Source organism: Struthio camelus, chromosome 2 (genome assembly GCF_040807025.1).
Source record: "Struthio camelus isolate bStrCam1 chromosome 2, bStrCam1.hap1, whole genome shotgun sequence".
Taxonomy (NCBI): domain Eukaryota; kingdom Metazoa; phylum Chordata; class Aves; order Struthioniformes; family Struthionidae; genus Struthio; species Struthio camelus.
The window spans coordinates 92,547,276-92,567,359 of NC_090943.1; the positions used below are offsets into that span (position 1 = coordinate 92,547,276).

Sequence of the window (20,084 nt, forward strand, 5' to 3'; positions counted from 1 at the left end):
TAAAAAATGAGCTTTACTCCACTTCAAAGGAGCCACATCTGGGTAACGATTCTCAGTCAGACAAAACCTAAAAGAAAGAGCACAACCGGAATCAAAATTGCCTTTTCCTTCCCTACAAGCTGACAGATCTTGATGTACTTCAATAATAGTCTTTTTTTCTCACCCTCCCATCTATGAAGTCCAGTGATCTATTTCATCTGCCTCAAATAAAGGACTCTTGAAAGACGTTCTCTTAAATTTATTTCCTCAGCCCTGGGGGCATACAATTACTGCTGCTCACTCAGGCTTTTCATGTTGAGATACTGAAAGGCTGCATGTGTTTTTGCCACTGTTACAGCGTTCCCATGAAAAACCCAGCGGCGGCCAGCGTGCTCCTGACGCAGGCTCTGCTCGGCACCGGCTGCACCGCTCGCGAGGGCAGCCCTTGTTCAGGTGGTTACAGAAGGGAGCAGAGTCTTTGTTGAGCTGCTGGCTGACGAACGCGCTGCCTCTCAGGTACTGATCTGCGCTCAGTGACGTGGGGAAAACGCAGTCGGGAGCGGGACGTGGGCGCCGCCTTGGACGCAGCAGCTGGTGCCTCTCTCCGAATTCCTTGGGGAGCACGTGATCAGCGCGTGCCAGCCCCTGCGACTCCAAAGATGAAAGGCTCCACCAGCCCGAGCAAAGCAGGTCAGGAGTGTAGCTTAGGCTGTTGTTCAGAAAGGCCCTTGAGCGCCCTTTGCTTTGTGAGTACTTTGGGCTAAGTCAATAGGATGCTTCAGCAGGACCCGGGTCTGTTCGAGGACCTTTCTGAACAGCTGCCCGCCCGGGTTAGCAGTACGCGACTCCTTGCGTCGTGGGAGGGGAAAGGAAGTGGTTGTTAACGCAACCTTGGCAGCGCTGGGATTTTGACCCGTTAGCAGCCCCTTGTTGTTTGGATTTGCTCTGTGCCGGATGAGAGCACTGGCACCAAACACACTTTAAACGTAAGAGTGGGGCTCGAGAGACTTGACGCAAAGCCTTGTTAAAACTTCCTCTCAAAGTGTCTGTTTTATTACATTACGTGTTATAGCAGTACCGTTACATTTGGTGATTCGATACCTTCGTGGACAACACACGGTTGCACGGGTTGCCTGTTTAGCGTTTAAAATCCAGCGACTGTCCCCCGCCAAAGCTGCTGCCCTCTGGCACGGTCCCAAAGCTGACCTTACACTAACGTGGCAAGAGCCTGGACGCCGTGGGACCTCTCGGAGCTCCTGTGGACCACGCGGTGGTCTCCGACGCTCCTGTCTCTGAGGCTGCTCTCGGGGCTGCCCCGAGCCTCGGCGGCGCGGCTCCGGAAAGCCCGGACGGTCCGAACAGCGAAGACGCAGACCGCGAAGCTAGCAAAGTACAAACAGGCAGCAGCGACACCAAAGAGGCCGACGGCCGCGTCGCCGCCCTGGACCGCGCAGTTCATGGAGGTATAACCACGGCGCGCGTACAGCCTCTCCCGCCTCTTGCAAACCTCCGTCGCGTTCACCTGGATGACAAAATGCAAGTAGAGGCCAACAGCAGCGACGTACCCGACGCCAGCCAGCAGGTTGAAGGCACATTCGCCCGCAAGCAGCCCCACGGTGAGGCGCTGGATGGGTTTTGCCCCCGCCACCAGGAAGAAGAGAGTAAGTGACGCTGCCGTTAAGCTGAAGGCTACTCCGCCGTACACGCAAGGGGCTCTCATCTGGGTGAACTGCATGTCCAGCTCTCTCACCTCCTGCAGCTCGGCTCCCTCAAAGGGGCTATAGGCTGAGTTCAGGTTAAAGGAGCCAATACCCAAGCCCCCAATGGACGTGAAGCCTGCAACAGAGGCCTGGGCAGCCCCCACGCAAATCAGCACCAGGAGGTTAACTGTGATCTCCACAAACTTCAAAATGCCTGTAAGGAGAAAGAAGGGGAATAGACATCTAAATCACATCCGGTGCAAATCGGGGGGAAAGAAGTGCACCAAAGCCATAAGCAGCAAAACACAAACTATTGGCTACACAAACACTCGGCTACAGCTACAGAAGAGCCTACCTTTAAAAAAGAAGCACGAGCTCTCATGGGTATGTTTCAGAGGCTGGGCAAATTACTTTCTTTAATTTGTCAGTGTGCTTGACAAATGGGTCTCCGTAAGGGGAAAAAATCCATAAAAATTTTACTGTGCTTGTGTTATTGCCAAGGAAAGCTAACGGTGATTGTATTTTGGCCTATAACTACTTGGCATAAATACACTGAGCAAGAAATATCCAGTATGAACAAAACGCTGAGGTTAAAGCTGACAAAAACCTAGAAGCTTCTAATGGCTTGAAAAACAGTCCAAGTTATTTAGGTCTTTAAAAATGTGTTTACTGCTTTAACTTACACATCTGTTCTCATGTATTTTTACGTGCTTGTTAACGTAAACTGGTTATCTAGGCAGATACAACTTTCACTTCGTTTCCTTCAGAGAAAATAAATCTCAAGAAGCAGTTACTTGCAGGGGAAAAAAAAGGGGGGCAAAACCACCTTATACATGGAGGTAAATTAAGAAGTTAAGTGAATTTGATACGTTCTCTTACCCTTGCCCACTTGGAAAAGAAAAAGCCTTACAGCTCCTGAGCTGACTCTCCTCTCCCTTTCTTATGTTAGGCTATGGGTAAGCTTAAGCAAGTTAAAAAAAAATAATAATAATAATCTGGATAAATGACATCTTTTTCTAGTAGTTGCTTGTCAGGCAGGAGCAGCACGGATTATAGATAAAACTGATTATTCTGTGACAGCTCACTAGGGGTCAGACTAAGATTAGTAAATATGACTGATGTTGAAGTTTAGGCTAGCTAGAGTTGCCTATTTGGGAAATGAAAATCCCCAGCATATCACGTGTGCTGCTCCTCAAGTCCTGAAATTAATTACTGATTTGTGAATCTTATCCCACTGCAGTCTGGCAGACAAGGACGCGGGAAGCCTGGCAGAGTGGTCCTGCATTTATTTGTCTTTAAGGTGGGGAGGGATCTGTGGCTTGCACGCAGACTTTCATTTTATGCTGCTACCACTGATCAGTGTGACGTTTCCCTCCTGACCAAGGGCTCAGCTGCTGTCAAGGCTGTACGGGCTTGAACGGAAAGGGCTGAAGCAGCACATGGGGGAATTGGACAAATTCCTCCCTTGTGCTGTCAGGTGCTTCTGATCCACAGAAGTCAGTGACAGCCACCACGAAGGTGTCTCAAATATTCCCATCCCATCCCTTCTTGTTTCCTCCCTGCAGGACTGAGGTAACTCATGCTTTCCTGCTGCTTGGTGCTCCTCACCAGGAGGCACTAGCTGCGGTTTGACAGTGACCTCTGGCACCTGCAGGAGACTTCGCCTCTCCCTGCACCCAGACTGGTCCCTCCCTTGTGCCAGTGCAGCTGTTGCTCAGTACAGCACCAGCTCACAGCTTCGCCCTGCAAACTATCCTATATACACGAAGGGGAGCAATGACAGTGGTGGGAATACCTGGGAGTAGCTGAGGCTCAGCATGGTGCACCGTTGTTAGCTTCCCTGGGTGTATGTACGTGTCTATATATGTGTGCACGTGGACATGCACACATCCAAAATGGAATGAGGTAGAGCAGGTAGCAAAGAGAAAGTGCTGTCACAGAGGAGGAACTAAGCACGCAGAGCTGTCTAGGTTTTCTTCAGAGGTGATCCTGATTTCTGCACAGCAACATGCCTCTTCCTGACCATACTGTCAACATAACTATTTTTGCAAAGGTGTTCAACAACCGTGCTCGTTACCAGATTCAAGAGGTTTTTGCCATCAAAGGAAATATTTATGAAGCTAAATGTAAAGAGAACTTTAAATCTTGGTCTATGAGACACGATTCAGGGCTCCTTGTGCCAAATTGAAACATGCAGCCAGCAGACTCAAAGTTTTTAATGGGCATGGAGTCATCATAAGGAGTCATCGCTTAATTGGGCTGTTCAAAATAGTCTGAAGCTGCAGTGCAGGAGATTGACTGGAACTGGATCAGCTAGCCTGTGTCTACACCGCTCAGGCTGTACGATGCGCCTTCCAAATCCAGGAACTCACCTTAGGACCTCAGGGCCCTTAGCAGTGCTTGAGGCAGCAGGCTGCTTCCCTCTTTAAGGGTTACTATTGACTTCATAGACGTTCCCTCAGGAAGTGGTTCCGGGACCACTTACAGGGAGGAAAGATCAGTTAATGGAAACATACTTTGTAAAGTTTCAAACCTTTTTAGGAACTTGAAAGATGGGAATTCATGTCCAGTCAGCTTTCCCTTCCTCTGTCCTGAGAACCTCCTTCTTGTCTATGACTGTCTAGTGAGACATTCTGCCCCACTGAGTATCCACTTTTGCTCTATGTCACCTTGCTGAGCTTCAGAAAAGGCAATTTTCTGTTTGTCAGCGTGGCTAGTGCCTGCTGCTAACCTCCTTATGTTTACAACAGTGTGAAAATAACTGACACCCCCCCCCCAATCCTCAATGACACTGTTCCAAAACTTCACGCAAAGTCTGTTTGCAGTCTCTTGATTTCACTGAGTTGACTGCTGGTAATAACAGAGTAGGGCTGGCAGAATGTGGCTCTCCGCTGATAAGATGAGGTAAAGATCAGTGTGGGTCGATTGTATTTTTAATGGCAGCAGTAGATGCTTTATGGTATGCTTGAAAGAAATCCCGAGACAAGGCATTCAGGTTGGACAGGTTTTATACGTACCTGTACAGTTTTTGCATAAGCCTGCTATAGAGTTGATTAAAGTGACTAACAATGGCGAGCGGCTCATTAGTTTCCTACCAGTTATTTGCAACATGTAGGTTGACCTGCAAAGAACGTGCAATAACTAAGAATCTCGCGTTACAGAAAAATCCTAAAATGATGTGCACTATGTAGGAGAAAGTGGGCAGCTGTGAATTACAAGTCTACCATGAGAGCCAACAGGGTCCGTGAAAATAATAGATAATTAATGAAAACCCCTAAGGTCTTATGCAACCATTAGGATTTTGCTGGAAATAAGCCATTTAGTATGTTCAAATCTTGACCTAGGGTACCCCAAAAGCCTTACTCAATCTTGCTCTGTGTTAGTTAGTTAAAGGCTGACACGCAATCTCCTGTATTAGGACCAACAATAGGCTAGACAGCTTGAAGAAACAAAGAATAAAAGGACAGTTAACAAATTTTGACTTTTAACTCTGTCAAGGCTTGCTAACTAACCCGTTCTAGCAGTGCTCTGCGTAAAGTGGTGCACTGCAAGCAAAAAGAGCTGAGTTGAAATCTGTGCTTCTGAGTCTACACTGTCGTTCCTACTTTCACAGGCTGGCTAGCTGCTTCATCTTAAGAGCTATAGCTGCAGAACCTACTCTGCTGAAAGCGTCTTTCCAAGCAGAAGTTTTTTTATTCTTCTATACAATTATTCCCTAATCCCATGCAACAATGACTATGTTGCAAGACTTGAATGTAAAATGACAGGAGATCTGAAAAATCTCAGAACTCCATCAGTTTGTTTGTGGTTTTTTTGGTTTTTTTTTCCCCTCCCACCCTTTCTCAAGTTCAAAATCTTGGGATCCATCTAAAATGATACTGGTTTGTATTAAAATAAATGCAGTGAACAGGTGGCTTTGGGAACAAACTCTCATTATACTTAGCAAGCAGTAAGACGCAAGTCTGGCTTCCTGGATTTCCTCTTCCTTTCCCATGCCTCTTTTCTGCATTGCTTTTCAGCACTGAAGGGGAGAAGAGTTGATGCAATCTGGAAGGTAGTGGGTATTGCTTCATTCATACCATAACAGCCAAATTTGCACTGGTTGCTTACTTAGATGTGTCATACTTGTTAGCTTGTTTGCCTCCAATCCCTTTTGCTGCAAGCTGACAACCTGCTGAACTAAGGCTTCCACCAAATGCAGCCTCCCAATTTATACTATTTATTATTCCATATTTTTCCTTCCTTTCTGATATAGGATGCACGCTTTGCTAGTGCCATCGGATTAATTCAATGATCAATGGTTTGATCTTCTGTCAAATGGTGGGCTCAAACATGCAGCAAAGCAACCTGTCAGGCTGTAAGAGTACAGCGCTACCGGCAGCTGAACTTAGTCTAACGGCTCCTACGTTTGGCTTCGCAGTCAGCATTTTCTTCCCCTGCCCGGTAATCACCCTGGCCTAACATCAGACCCTTCTTCCATGAGCTGCTGTTAACTAAAATAGCAGGAAAGTATTCAACTCTTTCTTTGCATGCTGGTTTTTTTTTTCCCCCTGCAGCTTTAGCAAGTTAAAGTGAGTCACAGAAGGCTCTGATGAGCAACAGCACTGGCATGACTTTTGCAGGGGAGATGCCACAGCCAGGACCCAAGAAGAACCAGAAACTCTCCTGTTTAGGAAAGGTGAGCTCTTAAATCTGCACATTCTTGTCTCATAAAACCACACTGCGGCTGACTGTGTGGAAACCAGTATTTCAGCTGTGAGTTCATGTCTCATATGCTGGAGGCTGTGATAAGGCGTCTTCATCCAGGCACTGTAGCAGGATGACCTTGATGTTTGGACATCGGATCTCAGTGTGGGTACGTACCTAAAGTGAAATAGTCAATTCATGCTTGTTCCTGTGTTTCTGTAGCTGGCAAAAAAGTCTGGCTGTAGGACAGGTAGGTGTGACTCTATCTGACTGACAGATGGGGGCCTTCAGGGTGTCCCCCTCCACTGTGTCTTGGCACAGTAACCACATTTTTCCTCTCTTGACTGCCCATGCAGTCCCAAACTCTTTTGTTACCGTTCCCTCCTCTTGAGTTGACACCCCTGTGTATTTTTAAGATGTTTTACGCTTATCTTTCTCCAAGCTTCTGGCTCGCTTCTTCCCCCTGCTTCCTCTGCAGGCTGAGTACTCCTGGGAACAGCAGTGCCCAACGGGGAGCCCCCGGGGTGCCTGGCTGGACACAGTCCCAGAGCAGGTACGTCGGGGCAGCCCTGCTGGGGCTCCGGTGTGTGAACCTCCACGCTTCACACCTCTGTCACACCCCATTAGGGGTCGCTACAGGAGAAGGGAAGAGAGGAATTAAGGCTACCGACTGATGAAAATTCTCCCGGCCTTTCTCACTGAAAGATTTTTTTTTTTTCTAGTTTGGGTAGCTTTCTCTTTCTTTGGGTAATTTTCTTCTTCTTTTCTCCAAAGGGGCAGAGCAGTATTTTGACCATATATAGAGACTTACACAAGCAGGAGTCAGCCCTGAAAAGGATCCCATATGCAGACTTCTCTTGCCAGTGCAAGGCTTTGCATGTTGCAGAGGGTAAAGATACAGCTCAATCAATACACAGCTTCAGTCACTGCCGTGCTAGACTGAGTTGGGAGAAGGAGGAATATAGTGGGGGAGGAGAAAACGTCACAGGAAGAGGGGTTTTGCTCTGCTTCTTGAAGGGGACAAAAATGTAGCCAAAGTGGGGAGGAATCAAAACCAGGGTGGAGAACTAAAGAAGGGCAATGAAGTGGAGACAATAGTCACAACAGACTAAAAAAACTGAATCTGGATGAAAAGTATTACAATAAAACATCTTGTTTTACTCCCTTTATGTATATAGGCACAAAGTAAGATCCTACTCCTACTCAAACCAATAACAAGAATTCAGCCAACTTCAGTGACGCAGGATCAGGGCAACAGACAACTTTATCTTAAACAAACAACATCCCCCCCACCCCACAAACCTCAATGCCCCTGCTATTTGTGTAGATAGCTGCTCTTGAGGCAGCGGTGGGATTCAGGCATATTCACTGAGTTCTGCTAAAATCTCCCTAATGGAGTAACGTTCAAAGGAAAAAAATCCCAAAACACAAGAGTTAGGCAACACCACCAGCTATTCACTGAATCCTGGCTTTTCAAAGGACCCAAGGGAATTATATACCCAAAGCCAACTAAATTTACATGGCACTTACTTAAGTGCCTAACACATACTTAGTTGCTCTTTTTTTTTTTTAATGTATGTCTTACTGGAAATCAATGGAAAATAATTTAAAACTAAGAAAATTAAATTATTTGTGTTCTAGAAAGAAGCACTAATACTATATTTTAACAAGTTGTCCCTCGTTAATGCAGATAATTGCTCCATTAGGAAACCTCAAAGGATGATCAGCCTTGTTTCTAGTGATTCAGAGAAGCTTTAGGTTCACAATCAGAGCACTCAAATCCAGATGCTTTGCCCTGGTTCCTTCCTCTATTGCCTTCCCACCTGTTACCAGTCCTCCCCTTGCTCCACCTCGCAGCGCTCCAGAATTACAAACCCATTCTTCTGGCCGCAACCCGGGAGGCTGTATTATATCTCGGAAAGGTAGAGTTGGGAATGCTCAAGGGGCAATGCCGGACATGGTTACCACCACAACCTCTTCCTCTTGCCCTTTTGCCAGCTGACCCCCAAGTCCAGGGCACAGGAGTGCTACCTCCGATATTTACTGTTCACACCTCCACGCCAAATCACTGAGAGGCAGCTGCTTTGTGCTGATAGGGAACCCCATGGCAATAACTTCAGCCCTCTAGAGAACAAGGATCTCTTATCCTTTCTGTTGCTTCTGGCTGTCCCCCCTTACTCCTTCTGTTTAATGAAAGCCCTCCATCTTCTAAACAGAGCTGTCCAATTTTCACAGAAAATGCTGAACTTAATTTGTAGAACCAGTCCATCAGCCTCTGTCTCCACACAGTTTCCCGCTACTGTATGGCACTGTAAGATTTACCTGCCATCAAGACACACCTTTAATGCAACCGGTTTGTCCCGGAACAGCAAATTTGGTCCACTATCTTTTTTCTAGTAGTTCCTTAAACACACCAGTTCTAAGCATGATCCTGATTCTCTCCTGTTAACCTGGCAGGAGGTATCTTCCAGAATTTTGGAGTAGGCGGGAAGCAAAAGGTCTTGCATTAAACTGGAGTTCTTGGCAACACTAATTTCAATACAATGGCTGTAGATGTATTGGAAATGGCAGTAGGTCACTTCATGTTCCATATTTCAGGAAATAATTTTTTTTTTCTTCCTGAGGTTCCATAGTTTTTTCAAGTAGTAATCAAATACCTTGGTACTGAAACAAACTTGCAAGATTCTTTAAAAATGAATAAATAAATAAATCCAGCGAACAATGAAATACTCTTGCGCTAAGGTATCATGCCAACTTTCCACAGCCACTCCTTCCATCTGAACTGAAACTGAACTGTCTTTAGTAAGTACAAAGCTTGGGAGGTTACTGCTCTTTAAATGAGCATAGTCTGGCTGAAGCTAGGTCAGGTTGGGGGAACCCCAGGGCTGGGGCTTCTCATTCACTTTATAAATTGTGGCTTGTCACACCTGGTGAACAACATTCCTGACTGGGTTCTTTTTTTTTTTTCTTCTTCTTTTTTTTCTTCCTTTAAGTGAACTAAGATCACCTCCTTGAGAAATACAGAATCACAGAATGGCTGAGGTTGGAAGGGACCTCTGGAGATCATCTAGTCCAAACCCTCTGCTCAAGCAGGGTCCTCTAGAGAGCATATTTCCCAGGATCGCGTCCAGACGGGTTTTGAATATCTCCAGCAAAGGAGACTCCACTACCTCTCTGGGCAACGTGTTCCAGCGCTCAGTCACCCTCAGCTCCATCGAACGTATGTACATACAGCTCCATACAAGAGGAAAACTCCCAGTCAGTCTGCTGTAGCGCTCAGCTTTGTGAGTTGCCTTTTAAAGAGAAGAAAGGTCTTGATGGTGATCGCTGTGCAGCTCCTGTTTTCCACGGCTTGACTAAGATGTCTCAGCAGGGAACGGTCCCATGGACTACTGTCTAACATAGACCTAACATCTAACAGACTTTGCCAGTATCTTTTCCTGCTACCTGAAGTAAGTCATCTCTGCTGTAGTTCTCCCCCCCTCTAAAAACAGTAGCGTGTATGTCAGCACAATCCTGAAAGGTGGATGCAAACCCCTGATGCAGCGGCGTGGGCAGAGAGAAGTCGCGTATGTCGGCAGGACAGCACTTCTGCCAGACACCACTTTGCTAAAGGGAACACGTCGCATCTCCAGCGAGCGAAGCCCCTCTTCATCTTTTTGCAGCGCTAAATGCTCACGGCTCTTTGCACTTCACGGCAAACAAGCCTTACCCCCAAACAAACTGCTCTGTGAATTCAGAACTGGAAGGCTACCTGCAGCTCTGCTATGCACTGGATCGTGTTACAGTGCAATTTTAATTAAGCGTTTTTGAATAATCTGGATTAGCGTAAGCTGTGTAGCTCTGTCCAATTCCCACTACTTGGCATAATGTCCTCCCAATTACAGGATTAAAAAAACCTGACGGCAAATTTAGTCCGCTAGTCACACTGTATTTAAAATATGCTTTGTAACAGCTAGGAGGGGAAATCCAACTAATTATAAATGAGACTCTGTGGAAACTTATTAGTCCATTTTAACAGCAGAACTAATAATTTGAATTTAACTAACTGCCTCATGAACAGTGTATGACAGGTTTGAGCACAATATAAAACAGTTAGTTAAGAACGGCAGGTTATAGAGGCAAAACGTGAAGACGGTGACTGGAAAAATACAGCAGCTTCTAATCCAACTGCATGCCTCCACACAAGCGTCGTGTATCCCACTGACCGCGCTGCTGGAAAGATCTAACATTCGCTGCTGAACGTTATTTCTCAAATGCCTGTTGTCACCCACAGTAACCGGCATTACGTGCATTTAACGACCATTCGATGCCTTTGAACACAGCTGAAATTACAGAAGGTCGTCTACTTCAGCCCAGTGACTCTTGTAGACTACTATTTTCCCCCAGCTTCTCCACAACATTGGAAGTGACTCACGTGCCCTGCAAAATATTTTTGCCCTCCTGTCCCGATGTCAGACTGACCATGAAGAATGGTGTAGGACATAGTAGTGCAACACAGTATCAGTATAACTGAACAACAGCATAACTCAACGCCCATGTCTACTAGTTTGACCCCTGTATTCAGGGTGACTTTTCACCCCAGTGTTTTTTCCCATCTATGAGTATTTGCCAGCACGCACGGCTACAGGAAAAGATTTGGACTGTGTTTGTGAAAACAAAAGCTTATGGATGTTTACACTCGAAATAATGTTGGCTTGTTAAAGCATGAGTATATCCCGGAGAATGTCACTGTTGCTCCCTAATTCTGTTTTCTTCTCTAAATAAATTTAGTTTGATATTTCCTCCTGGCTATGTCTGAAATCAGAGACTTTTCTTGTTAAACTGTAATGCTGCCTTTTTCTGAGAGGAAATTGGTTGGAAGGCTTTATAAGAATTGTGGATTTTAGAATGTAGGTTAAAGACACGATTGTTCAGAAGCGCCTACGATATGCTTAAGAAATCTGACACTATTCATGGTGCCTGCTTAAGTTGTATTCATGGCATCAAAGAACAGGGATTCGATTATACTTGCTCCCCCACAATCTTCTTTCTAACCTTTTAAGGGCTGTCTGTCTTCAACGCCAAGTGGGTCGAAGAATTAAAAAATAAGTTATGTAGTACAGGAATTATGACTAGCACAGTACAATTCCATGCAAGGCAAAAATGCAAGCATTTTTTTGAAGCAGATACCGGCCAAAGATGGGAGAAACTTAGTTTACTCTGACTATTTAAGCAAAATTAAAGGAAGCAGTGTTAGGCAACCTCATTGCTCCATCTCTTTCCCACCAATATACATCATCAAAATAAAACCAAAGGTTTTTGAAGTCAGTTGGCCAAACGTCTATAACTGACTGAGGATCAGCAGTTCCTCTTGGGTTTGGCTCAGACTTTGCTTATTCTAAGGTGAAGGATGCACCACGGCAGCCAGCTTCAAACATTTCTCGTTCCCTTTGGTAGCCAAAAGCACTGAACTTGACTAAGTAAATATGTGATAACTAGTTTAGTGTTCCTGCTCTGAGGAGAGAACTGCAGAAACCTTAACAGCAAGCTGAAAGTTTTCTTCTGAAAGAACTGCAGTTCTTTCAGTATCCCCAGGCTAAAAATTTTGTCAAGCTTTCAACCTGTGCCACTTTAAATGGCACACATTATGTATATAAGCTGTAGGAAATGCTTATTGCAAGTGCTAGTTCCTTAGTTGATGAAAAGTTTGTCTCTGTCAGGGATAGTTTATTTCCAGTTCCCATATAATTACACAGGATTCCTAGACAGCAAGACACCAGTCTGCAGCCTGTTGTTTAAGTCTCCCTCCCTAAAAGAGAAAAAGAAGGCAGCACACTCCCGTGCTTCTGGTGCCTTTCAGATTTGCGATCTGCAGGTCCACAAGTCTGACTTCCAGGTGAGGAAGAACAGGTAGCAATTAGACATAAAGACAGTGCAGCAGGGAAGACTGGGAAGTTTCTTAGAGGGAAGTCCTTTGAAGGAATAGGCACGTATAAGGAGACAGGCAATCCAAACGGTGCTGCATTTGCCTTTCCAAAAAGCTCGTGACTAGGCCTCTGGCCAAAAGCTGTTAAAGACACAAGCTCCTGGGGACATAAAAGGGAAGATCCGCCTACAGATTAGCAGTGGTTAAAAGAAAGTAAAGGCTAAGAAGAAATGACTGATTTTCAAACAGATGGAAGCAAGAGTCAAATCTCAGCCCTGTGCTGCCTTACAGTCGCTAGCTATGTTCGTATCAGCGATGCAATGGGGGTGGATCTGTAAAGCAAAACAGTTGGCGCTGAAGACCTAGGGACCATACCATTCATGTTTTGGGGGTGAGAAGTACTTCATTCTAGCTCTAGTTTGGTCCAAAGGACAGAGCATCTGCTAGCAGTCACAGCTCGTTCGCTCCTTTAGTTTGATCTGACGGGAATCCAGTTCACGCATCCTGAGACTGCTCTGCAGCACGACCCAAAGAGCTGCGAGTCGGGACTCCTAAGAGATTCAGTTCAAAAGCGCACACCTGATTTGAACTAAAATACTAAGGTAGATGCACAGATTAATGTTGTGGAAGAGACTGAAAAATGAGATGATAAAGTCTGTTTTAATAATCACACTGAATTGCTCATGGTTGCCACCTCTAAAACCGGTAGGCTACCGCGAGCTCCAGATACTGAATGGGAAATTAATGAAAGTTAATTACACAAAGAGTGTAACTATATTTGCTGGGCCAAAAATTAAACAAACAAATAAATAAATAGGGAGCGACATAATAAGGGACTAAGATTCACATTTCAGTTGTTGCTTTGAAAAAGGCTGTGGTAGGCACTTGATTTACCATGCTTGACACTAACTTATTTTGGAATTAGCAGCGGTTAGAAAGGGAGATTGCACTAGAGCAATGATAGATCACTGGCAGAAGAGAGCGTTGGTTAAATAGACGCTTCCTGGAATTTTTGTGCTGTAAGAAACCGTAGCTCACATGCAGCTGACTTCCTATTCAACAAATCATGTAGTTTTTCATTTATAACATTTACTATCTGACTGCAGGGAATAAAGCAGCCTACAAAACAATTCTAGGAAATTCAGCTAAATCTTGGTACTTTCAAAAATTAGAGGAGTGTGTGTTGGGGGGGATAGTTTCATAAACTTATCAACCTTCAATTTCTATATAGTTTTTGAACTAGAATAGCTAATAAAAGGGTGTATTATCTACTGATCTCCCCTGCCTCCACTGCAAGCTCAGATATTAAACTTTTGGAAGATACGGAGCAATATGTGATTATGGGAAGGAGCGGCAGTGAAAGCACCGTCTTCAACTGATACATCCAAAACTACGTAGTTTTGAAAATGGTAAAGATATTTAATGTACTGAAATAATGGGAGGTAAACTAGGGGAAAAACCCCAGTCACATTAAGTTATCCACCAATCTAATCTGCCAGTGAAACTGAAAGCTAAAAATAGCTTGCCACTTCATTTTTCTAAACCTGTGATAAAATAAGACTTGGAGTTTTTTTTTAAGGCTTCTCTGAAACAAGTTAAAATAATTCAATATTGTTGAAGAAGGAACTGCTGATACATGGCTCCGGATCAGTAAATATGCTCTCTGAATTGCTGGAGTTAAATCTCCAACAGTTGAAAAACAAACTGCATACCAATACACAGTTACAACATATTTATAAGAGAAAAATCGTTCAAGCTCATCCTTAAAATAATTCACATATTCACATAGAGAGAAATGCTAAAAGCAAATTGAGTATGTCATTTCTCTTTCCTTCACAGAACGAAGAAATAAGATTATACTATGTATTCTAATTTACTTCCAACAACTCAAGCCTTCCATTTCTGTCTCTGCTGGAGAACACTGTCAGGCTGTTTGGACACTCTGACCAGTGACGTTGCCCCTGGCTGCAAGTTTCAGAAGTGGGCTCTTCCCCAAATAAGGTGAGAATGCTGACTGTCCTGGAAGAGGAAGGCTTTTAAACAGGAGGTATTTTAGCTACGTTTTTTTTGGTTTACAGAAATGTTTATTCCTCTGCCTGTTATACTCATATCAACTATGGAAAAAACAAGAGTTATTACTCAAGAGTTGTTCCATCAGATTCATGTCCATAAAACGGTTTTGCCTCCTGCAATGTTGATTTATAAAGACATATCAGTGATGACTGGATTAAATCAAGAGTTGATAAGAGGTCTGAGGAGAATGTGTCAGAAAAGAATTAGCATCAAAGCTTTAACAGCCAAATTTAATAGCCGAAAGATGCAAATATTTATTTTATTCCTGAATCCCACCCGTCAGCCACACAGGTTAAGTTTTGCTGCAAGAACTGAGAGGTTAGGCACCTGACCCACTCTGATGCTCCAGGAAATGGCTACTGGCTGCATGATCAGATATCTAAGTATCGCTCTAAATCTGGCCTTTAGATGCCTGAAACTAGTTACTAGCCTGCAGTTACAGCACTCATGAATTTTAACTCTCCTGGGACTTTTTGTTTGCTTGTTTTTTAAATACTCCCCAGCTTTCCTTTGCCGGCCTTCTGAACACACAAACCCATGCCAAGACCAGCCTCAGTAAGGAGAGGAGCGAACGGCAAGCAGTAAGGATCTCACATACCTCTTGTCGTGCATACCTTTGAGCATTTCATCGAGAAGGTTTCCTTGGAAGGATAACATTGCGGTGGTGGGTCCAAGTACTCCTGCGCTGCTCCTGAGGTTTTGTGGTAAGGGTCTGAGGAACCAGTAGAAGCCCTTGCATGTTGACCACCCTGGATGCCTTCTGCTGATCTGCAACGGCATAAAAGGGTAACGTACGTTAATTAGGTCGTGCTCCCTCCTGAATATTTGAACAAGAAAAATTGGCAGACGCTCCTGCTACTGAAACCACCTAGCTTGCTTCGTATCTTGTTTTGCTTGCATACTTCGAAAGCAAATATCCCAAACACTTGCACATATCAATGTTCACGAGGATATTTGCACTTGATCATTCATTGCTATTTTGGAAAGTTGCGTACTTACTGAGTAGGCTGGCTGAATTGTTTGGGTTACTTGCAAAAGGTAGTTAAGGAGAAGGGTGTGGGGGGAGCTACTGTCCATAAACATGGAATAACAGCCTTTTCACGAAAACCAAATATTTTTAGCTAGTCTACAGCAGCCTAGAGAATAAAAATGACATTTTCACATAATCAATCTGTAAAGTAGCACAACTATTTTATGGGTAAACATTGTGTCAAGTTTATATTTCCAATTACTGTGTCTCACAAAGATGCCTTTTGAAAGAATGAAAGCCATAAAAAAAAAAAAAAAAACAGATACAGATTTTAAAAGCAGGAAAAATATTGGCCTAGTTAGACCTTTCTCTTTTTTCCAGAACTCCCTTTAAGTCTGATAATATTTGAAGAAGAATCTAAAATCGAGCAAAAGAAACATTTCTGTGTTAGTCTCTCCATTTGTGATCAGTCTTTCCATTTGTGTATTCCAAAACTGAATTGTCCATTTTGCTGCAACGACATGCAGCTCCACATCTCAAGCCCGACCCTCCAGTGTTTGAGGTTGACCCAAATGGAAGAAGGAACTCTTGGAAAAATAGTCTTAAGCATACAGAAAAAAATGAACAGAAAAGGCTGAGATTTTAGGTTTTTCTGTGGGAGAAGCACCAGTTAACCTTTTTAACCTGAGAAATACTGGACGTAAATTCATTTGTAGGTGTTTCGTCCTATCTAAACGTTCTTCCTAATTTTCAGGAGAATTGTAACCTATGTTTTCAAGATACAGCTGAAAGATTTTCTTGTTGAATGGTATTTTAAGTCTCACTCAGCATTATTATTTTAAAAAGTCTTTTTTCCTACTTATCCTGAATTACTTAACCACAGATTTGCGTTTTCCTCAATTGTAGTTTTATTTCCTAGTACCACTGCACTTCACTAAGGTTCATCTTCATCCAATTCCACCGATTCAATCTACACATATTATCTTATTCATCCACATTAAATCATGTTCTTTGTAGTTTTTACACTTAAATTAAGACGTTCAATAATAAGACCAACCCTAACATCTCCACGTGTAGCTGCCAACATCTCTGTTTCGGCTGAAACATTCCTGATTTTTCTGACCTTTGTCCTGGGTCTTGTGCAACCACCAAAGCATCCCACACAGCTGTGTCACATAAATTAAATAAGCCGTGTGATTTATAAGACTTCCAGTTAACTTGAAAGCAATTCCTTTGGTACTTCTGATGCAGCTGCCTCTCTCTATTGTATCTTGCTACTTGCCAGGAAAAAAAAAAAAGCCTGATGTTCAGCAACTGAGTATGATTAAAAAAAAAAACAACACCACTCTTCCTTTTAGATATGTTTTTCTCACAATTGCCTCTTCTGGTTACCTTTACTCCTGTTTTCCTCCAGACTTTCCAGTTCAGAGTAACGCAACTCCTCCTCCCCGCTCGCCAGCACAGCGGGGTAGGAGTTTCAGGCACAAAGGCACTGTGAAAGAGAGAGACTCTGGCTGGAGTCTTGCTCATAAAGGATGAAAGCACTAGGCACCCAAACTACAGCTCCCACAAAACTCTTCCCATCTCTTTAATTACAGTATCGGGAGGTCTTTTGGCCAAAAAGACGTCTGTAAGTCCTCAGCAAAACACTGAAATTTCCTTACAAAAGCAGCTGTTTTTTCATGGGAGGTAAGCAGGGGAAATGTTGTTAGGTTAAGCCAAACTCCGTCAAAACAACTGATGGAAAAGTTTTTTGACCAGTTGTAGTGAGGGCTGGCGCCTCCTAGATTCTTGCCTTGACTCTGAGAGCTGCCTCCACCGCTGTCCTAAATCTGTGGCCGCAGCTTCCCTTTCTCTAACCCCGCGTGGATACACGGACGGTCTCTCGGCCTTTATGGTCCTTCCACGAATTCTCAGTCACTGCCCCCAGACCTCTGTCCTGTATAACTAACGTCGCCAAAAAAAAAAATCCAGAAAGGTGCTTTACTAAGAAATGGTGGCTTAATTTATGGCTATCCTTCATAGATTGCTTAACTGATGCTATAAAAATAATCCCTTTTCTGGAAAAGTACCTTTAATACATCTCTGGCATTTGCCTCTTTTACTTCTAATATGCTCAAGATGATTTAACTGTATCTCCTCTTGATTGCCCCTTTTACTAAGAACAGTCATTCAGACTTTGGGGATGATTCTTAGGCTGGCCTTTGTTCCCATTTTTCTCTAATTTTCCCTGAACTAAGAGACAGAAGAAAAATTCATTAGCTAGTTTTCATAATACACTACCATCATCCAAGTTTTTATACTGAGTCAAGTACTCCTTCCAGTCCATACAATGCTCTTCACTGCTGCTTCTATTCTCAGCCTTTTTTTCTTTTTTTTTTTTTCCTTCTTGCTTAAACGCATATTATCAGGAAGGACTTCAGTATTTCAGCTTTTCTCAGATCTTAAATACATTTATCTGCTCCCCATCTTTGCCTATATTCTTAAGCTGCTCTACATTGCGGTCATGCCCCCAGAGGCTAAATGGGAGTGCTTGACCGCCTTACTGCCATGGCTGGTTTGCTACTGCTGTTCAGAGCTACCGATCTGTCTCCTACCCTGCAGTCACTAACACACCCCCAGAGGAAAACATAAACAGCCTAAACTCAGGTCTGACACCCTGCAGGCTAGCTAGGCTGAAAGGGAGAGGATAATACCCCCAGAGTTTATTTTTCACACCAACCCTTCTATTTGTTGCTTTGCTCCTTGTACTGACCAGGGCCTGACCTGCTATGCTACCTCGTGCCGCAAACTGCCTAAGACACTTAAACAAGTACTCGTAGTCAGCTAGTGACTGGGACTACTGAAATCCATGTTTGTTCTGGATTTGCATGAACTTGCTCATAGCTGAGCTAGACCAACACGAGAGTTTCAGTTAGTCTCTGTGCCAGGCTCGGTCACAAAACATCCTCACTTCCACAGTGCAAATTTGGCAAGCCCCTCGCTCACTGTCACCTGCTGACTGACCCCTTCAGGATACATGTTAAGACACACGGCCACCCTTCAAATACCTATGACCCAACTTTATCCAGAAAAGTCCAAGAAATTCTTATCTCTGCCTGAGGCAAGCTGCCTACCTTCCTGCCCCCTTCTTAGCTGACTGCTACCCTGGAGCTCAGCACAAGGGAAAAGGTTAAAAATTCTTTAAAACGTGGAAGTACAAAATAGCCCCCTGATTCTGAATGCGGCATGATCATGCTGCATGATCTCAAGGCTGAATAAATGCTTCCTCCGCTACTGTAATGTGAATGTATTTAAGCAACAACAAATGAGATAAGAAATATTATAGGCCTGCTGTGATCTGTGTTTCTTTAGGGTGGTAAAGACATACCTCGCACTGCATGGGTATGGTTTCCTTGCTCTTCTGTCCTCCTTATATCTATCAGCTCCACGATTTTCATGGTACCAGCGTTGCTTATCTTTGTATCGTCCCTCAGCATGAGACATCTTGTCTCTTATATGTATTCTTTCTTGCTGAAATAGCTTCCTGAGCCCGTAGAAAAAAAAAAAGTTCATTTTATAGCTCTAATTTAAGTTATTCATTGACCAACACTTACAAAACACATCCCTTTCCCACCGATTCAAGACTCAGTAAAGGCTTCCTTAAGAAGGGAAGGAAGTAAAGGCCTTTAAACTACAGGTAAAGTAACTTCCTTAAAGAAGCAAGTTTTTCTCCACATTTTCTCATTCACTCAGTAATCATAATTTTTCTATATTCAACATTTAATGCATTTAACTTATTCACGAGGTCTACTCTTACTTCCCCTCACCTTTGCTGCAAGGACAACACATGCTATCCGTACAGAGTATGAAATCTAGATGTCTGTAATGTTGTCTCTTAAGTATAACGTCAAACACAGCAAACATCAGTTCACTGCACGAGCACGCATATCTAACTGCCACCCACTCCAGGGCAAACCCGAAAACGCAGCATGTGGCTTTTATTCTAATTTCCTAAGAGGAGAGCACACATCAACGCAGACAGAAGGTAGCCTGTGATCTGGGAACGTGTTAGATGCCAACAAAAGTATGTTGAGAGGCAGTTAAGTTTGCGAGAAGATTTAACCTTGATAAATTGGTATTAAACATTATAGGCATGCCATTTCTAGAAAGTATCTTTACCCTTTGAAGTGAAGAAGCCTTAAGTCCAAATCCAAAAGATATGGATAGGCATATTTGAGTGCATCATCAGGCTTTATTCTCATTTACCATCTTAATCGCCCTTTTTTGATTATTGCAGAAGTGTCCGTAGTTGATTTGATTTTATCCGATCAGGCTAAGGCCTCTCCTCCTGCCTCCCCCAGGCTGCCATTAAGTTCAGGAGCTGCCTTTTTTTTTTTTTACGGCTGACAGACAACGACAGACACCGGCTTCCCCGGGGGAAGCTCAGCGCCGCTGCTCCCCAACAGCGCAGCGGGCGCGCTGCAAAAGCAGCCGCCCGACGACTCTGCCTCAGGGCAGTTTCTGATCCCCACGGCCAAAGTCGGAAATCCGCCTCGCTCCCTTGAGGTGTAGGCCAGACCCAAGACCAAAAACAAAGCAAAACAAAACAAAACAAAAAAAACAAACTATGTTTCGCAATTTCATTTAAAGCGCCGCGGAGCCGCCGGACGCCCCGGCACTCACCGCGCGGAGCCGCCGCCGCCGCCTCCCCCAGCGCAGCAGCCCCGAGGGCCCCGGCTGCCGCCGCCGGCCCGGCCCGGCCCGGTGCCCGCGGAGCCGCTTCCCG

The 20,084-nt window shown here is 44.2% G+C and overlaps 1 protein-coding gene across 4 annotated transcripts; it reads right to left on the minus strand.

The window, feature by feature from the left end:
* Positions 1-1,004: 1,004 nt before the first annotated feature.
* LOC104145928 (MARVEL domain-containing protein 3-like) lies at positions 1,005-20,078 on the minus strand. Of its 4 annotated transcripts, none has more exons than XM_068931585.1 (4): positions 19,982-20,078; positions 18,687-18,842; positions 14,945-15,114; positions 1,005-1,893 (listed from the first exon to the last, which is right to left on the minus strand). In XM_068931585.1, exons 2-4 carry the CDS (start codon positions 18,800-18,802, stop codon positions 1,187-1,189), a joined length of 993 nt encoding a protein of 330 aa, XP_068787686.1. In that variant the 5' UTR covers positions 18,803-18,842; positions 19,982-20,078; the 3' UTR covers positions 1,005-1,186. The 4 variants fall into 4 exon arrangements, with proteins under 4 accessions (XP_068787686.1, XP_068787687.1, XP_068787689.1 ...); XM_068931586.1 differs by lacking the exon at positions 19,982-20,078 and adding an exon at positions 19,126-19,162; XM_068931587.1 differs by having other exon boundaries at positions 1,016-1,893; positions 14,961-15,114; positions 19,982-20,062.
* Positions 20,079-20,084: the final 6 nt, after the last annotated feature.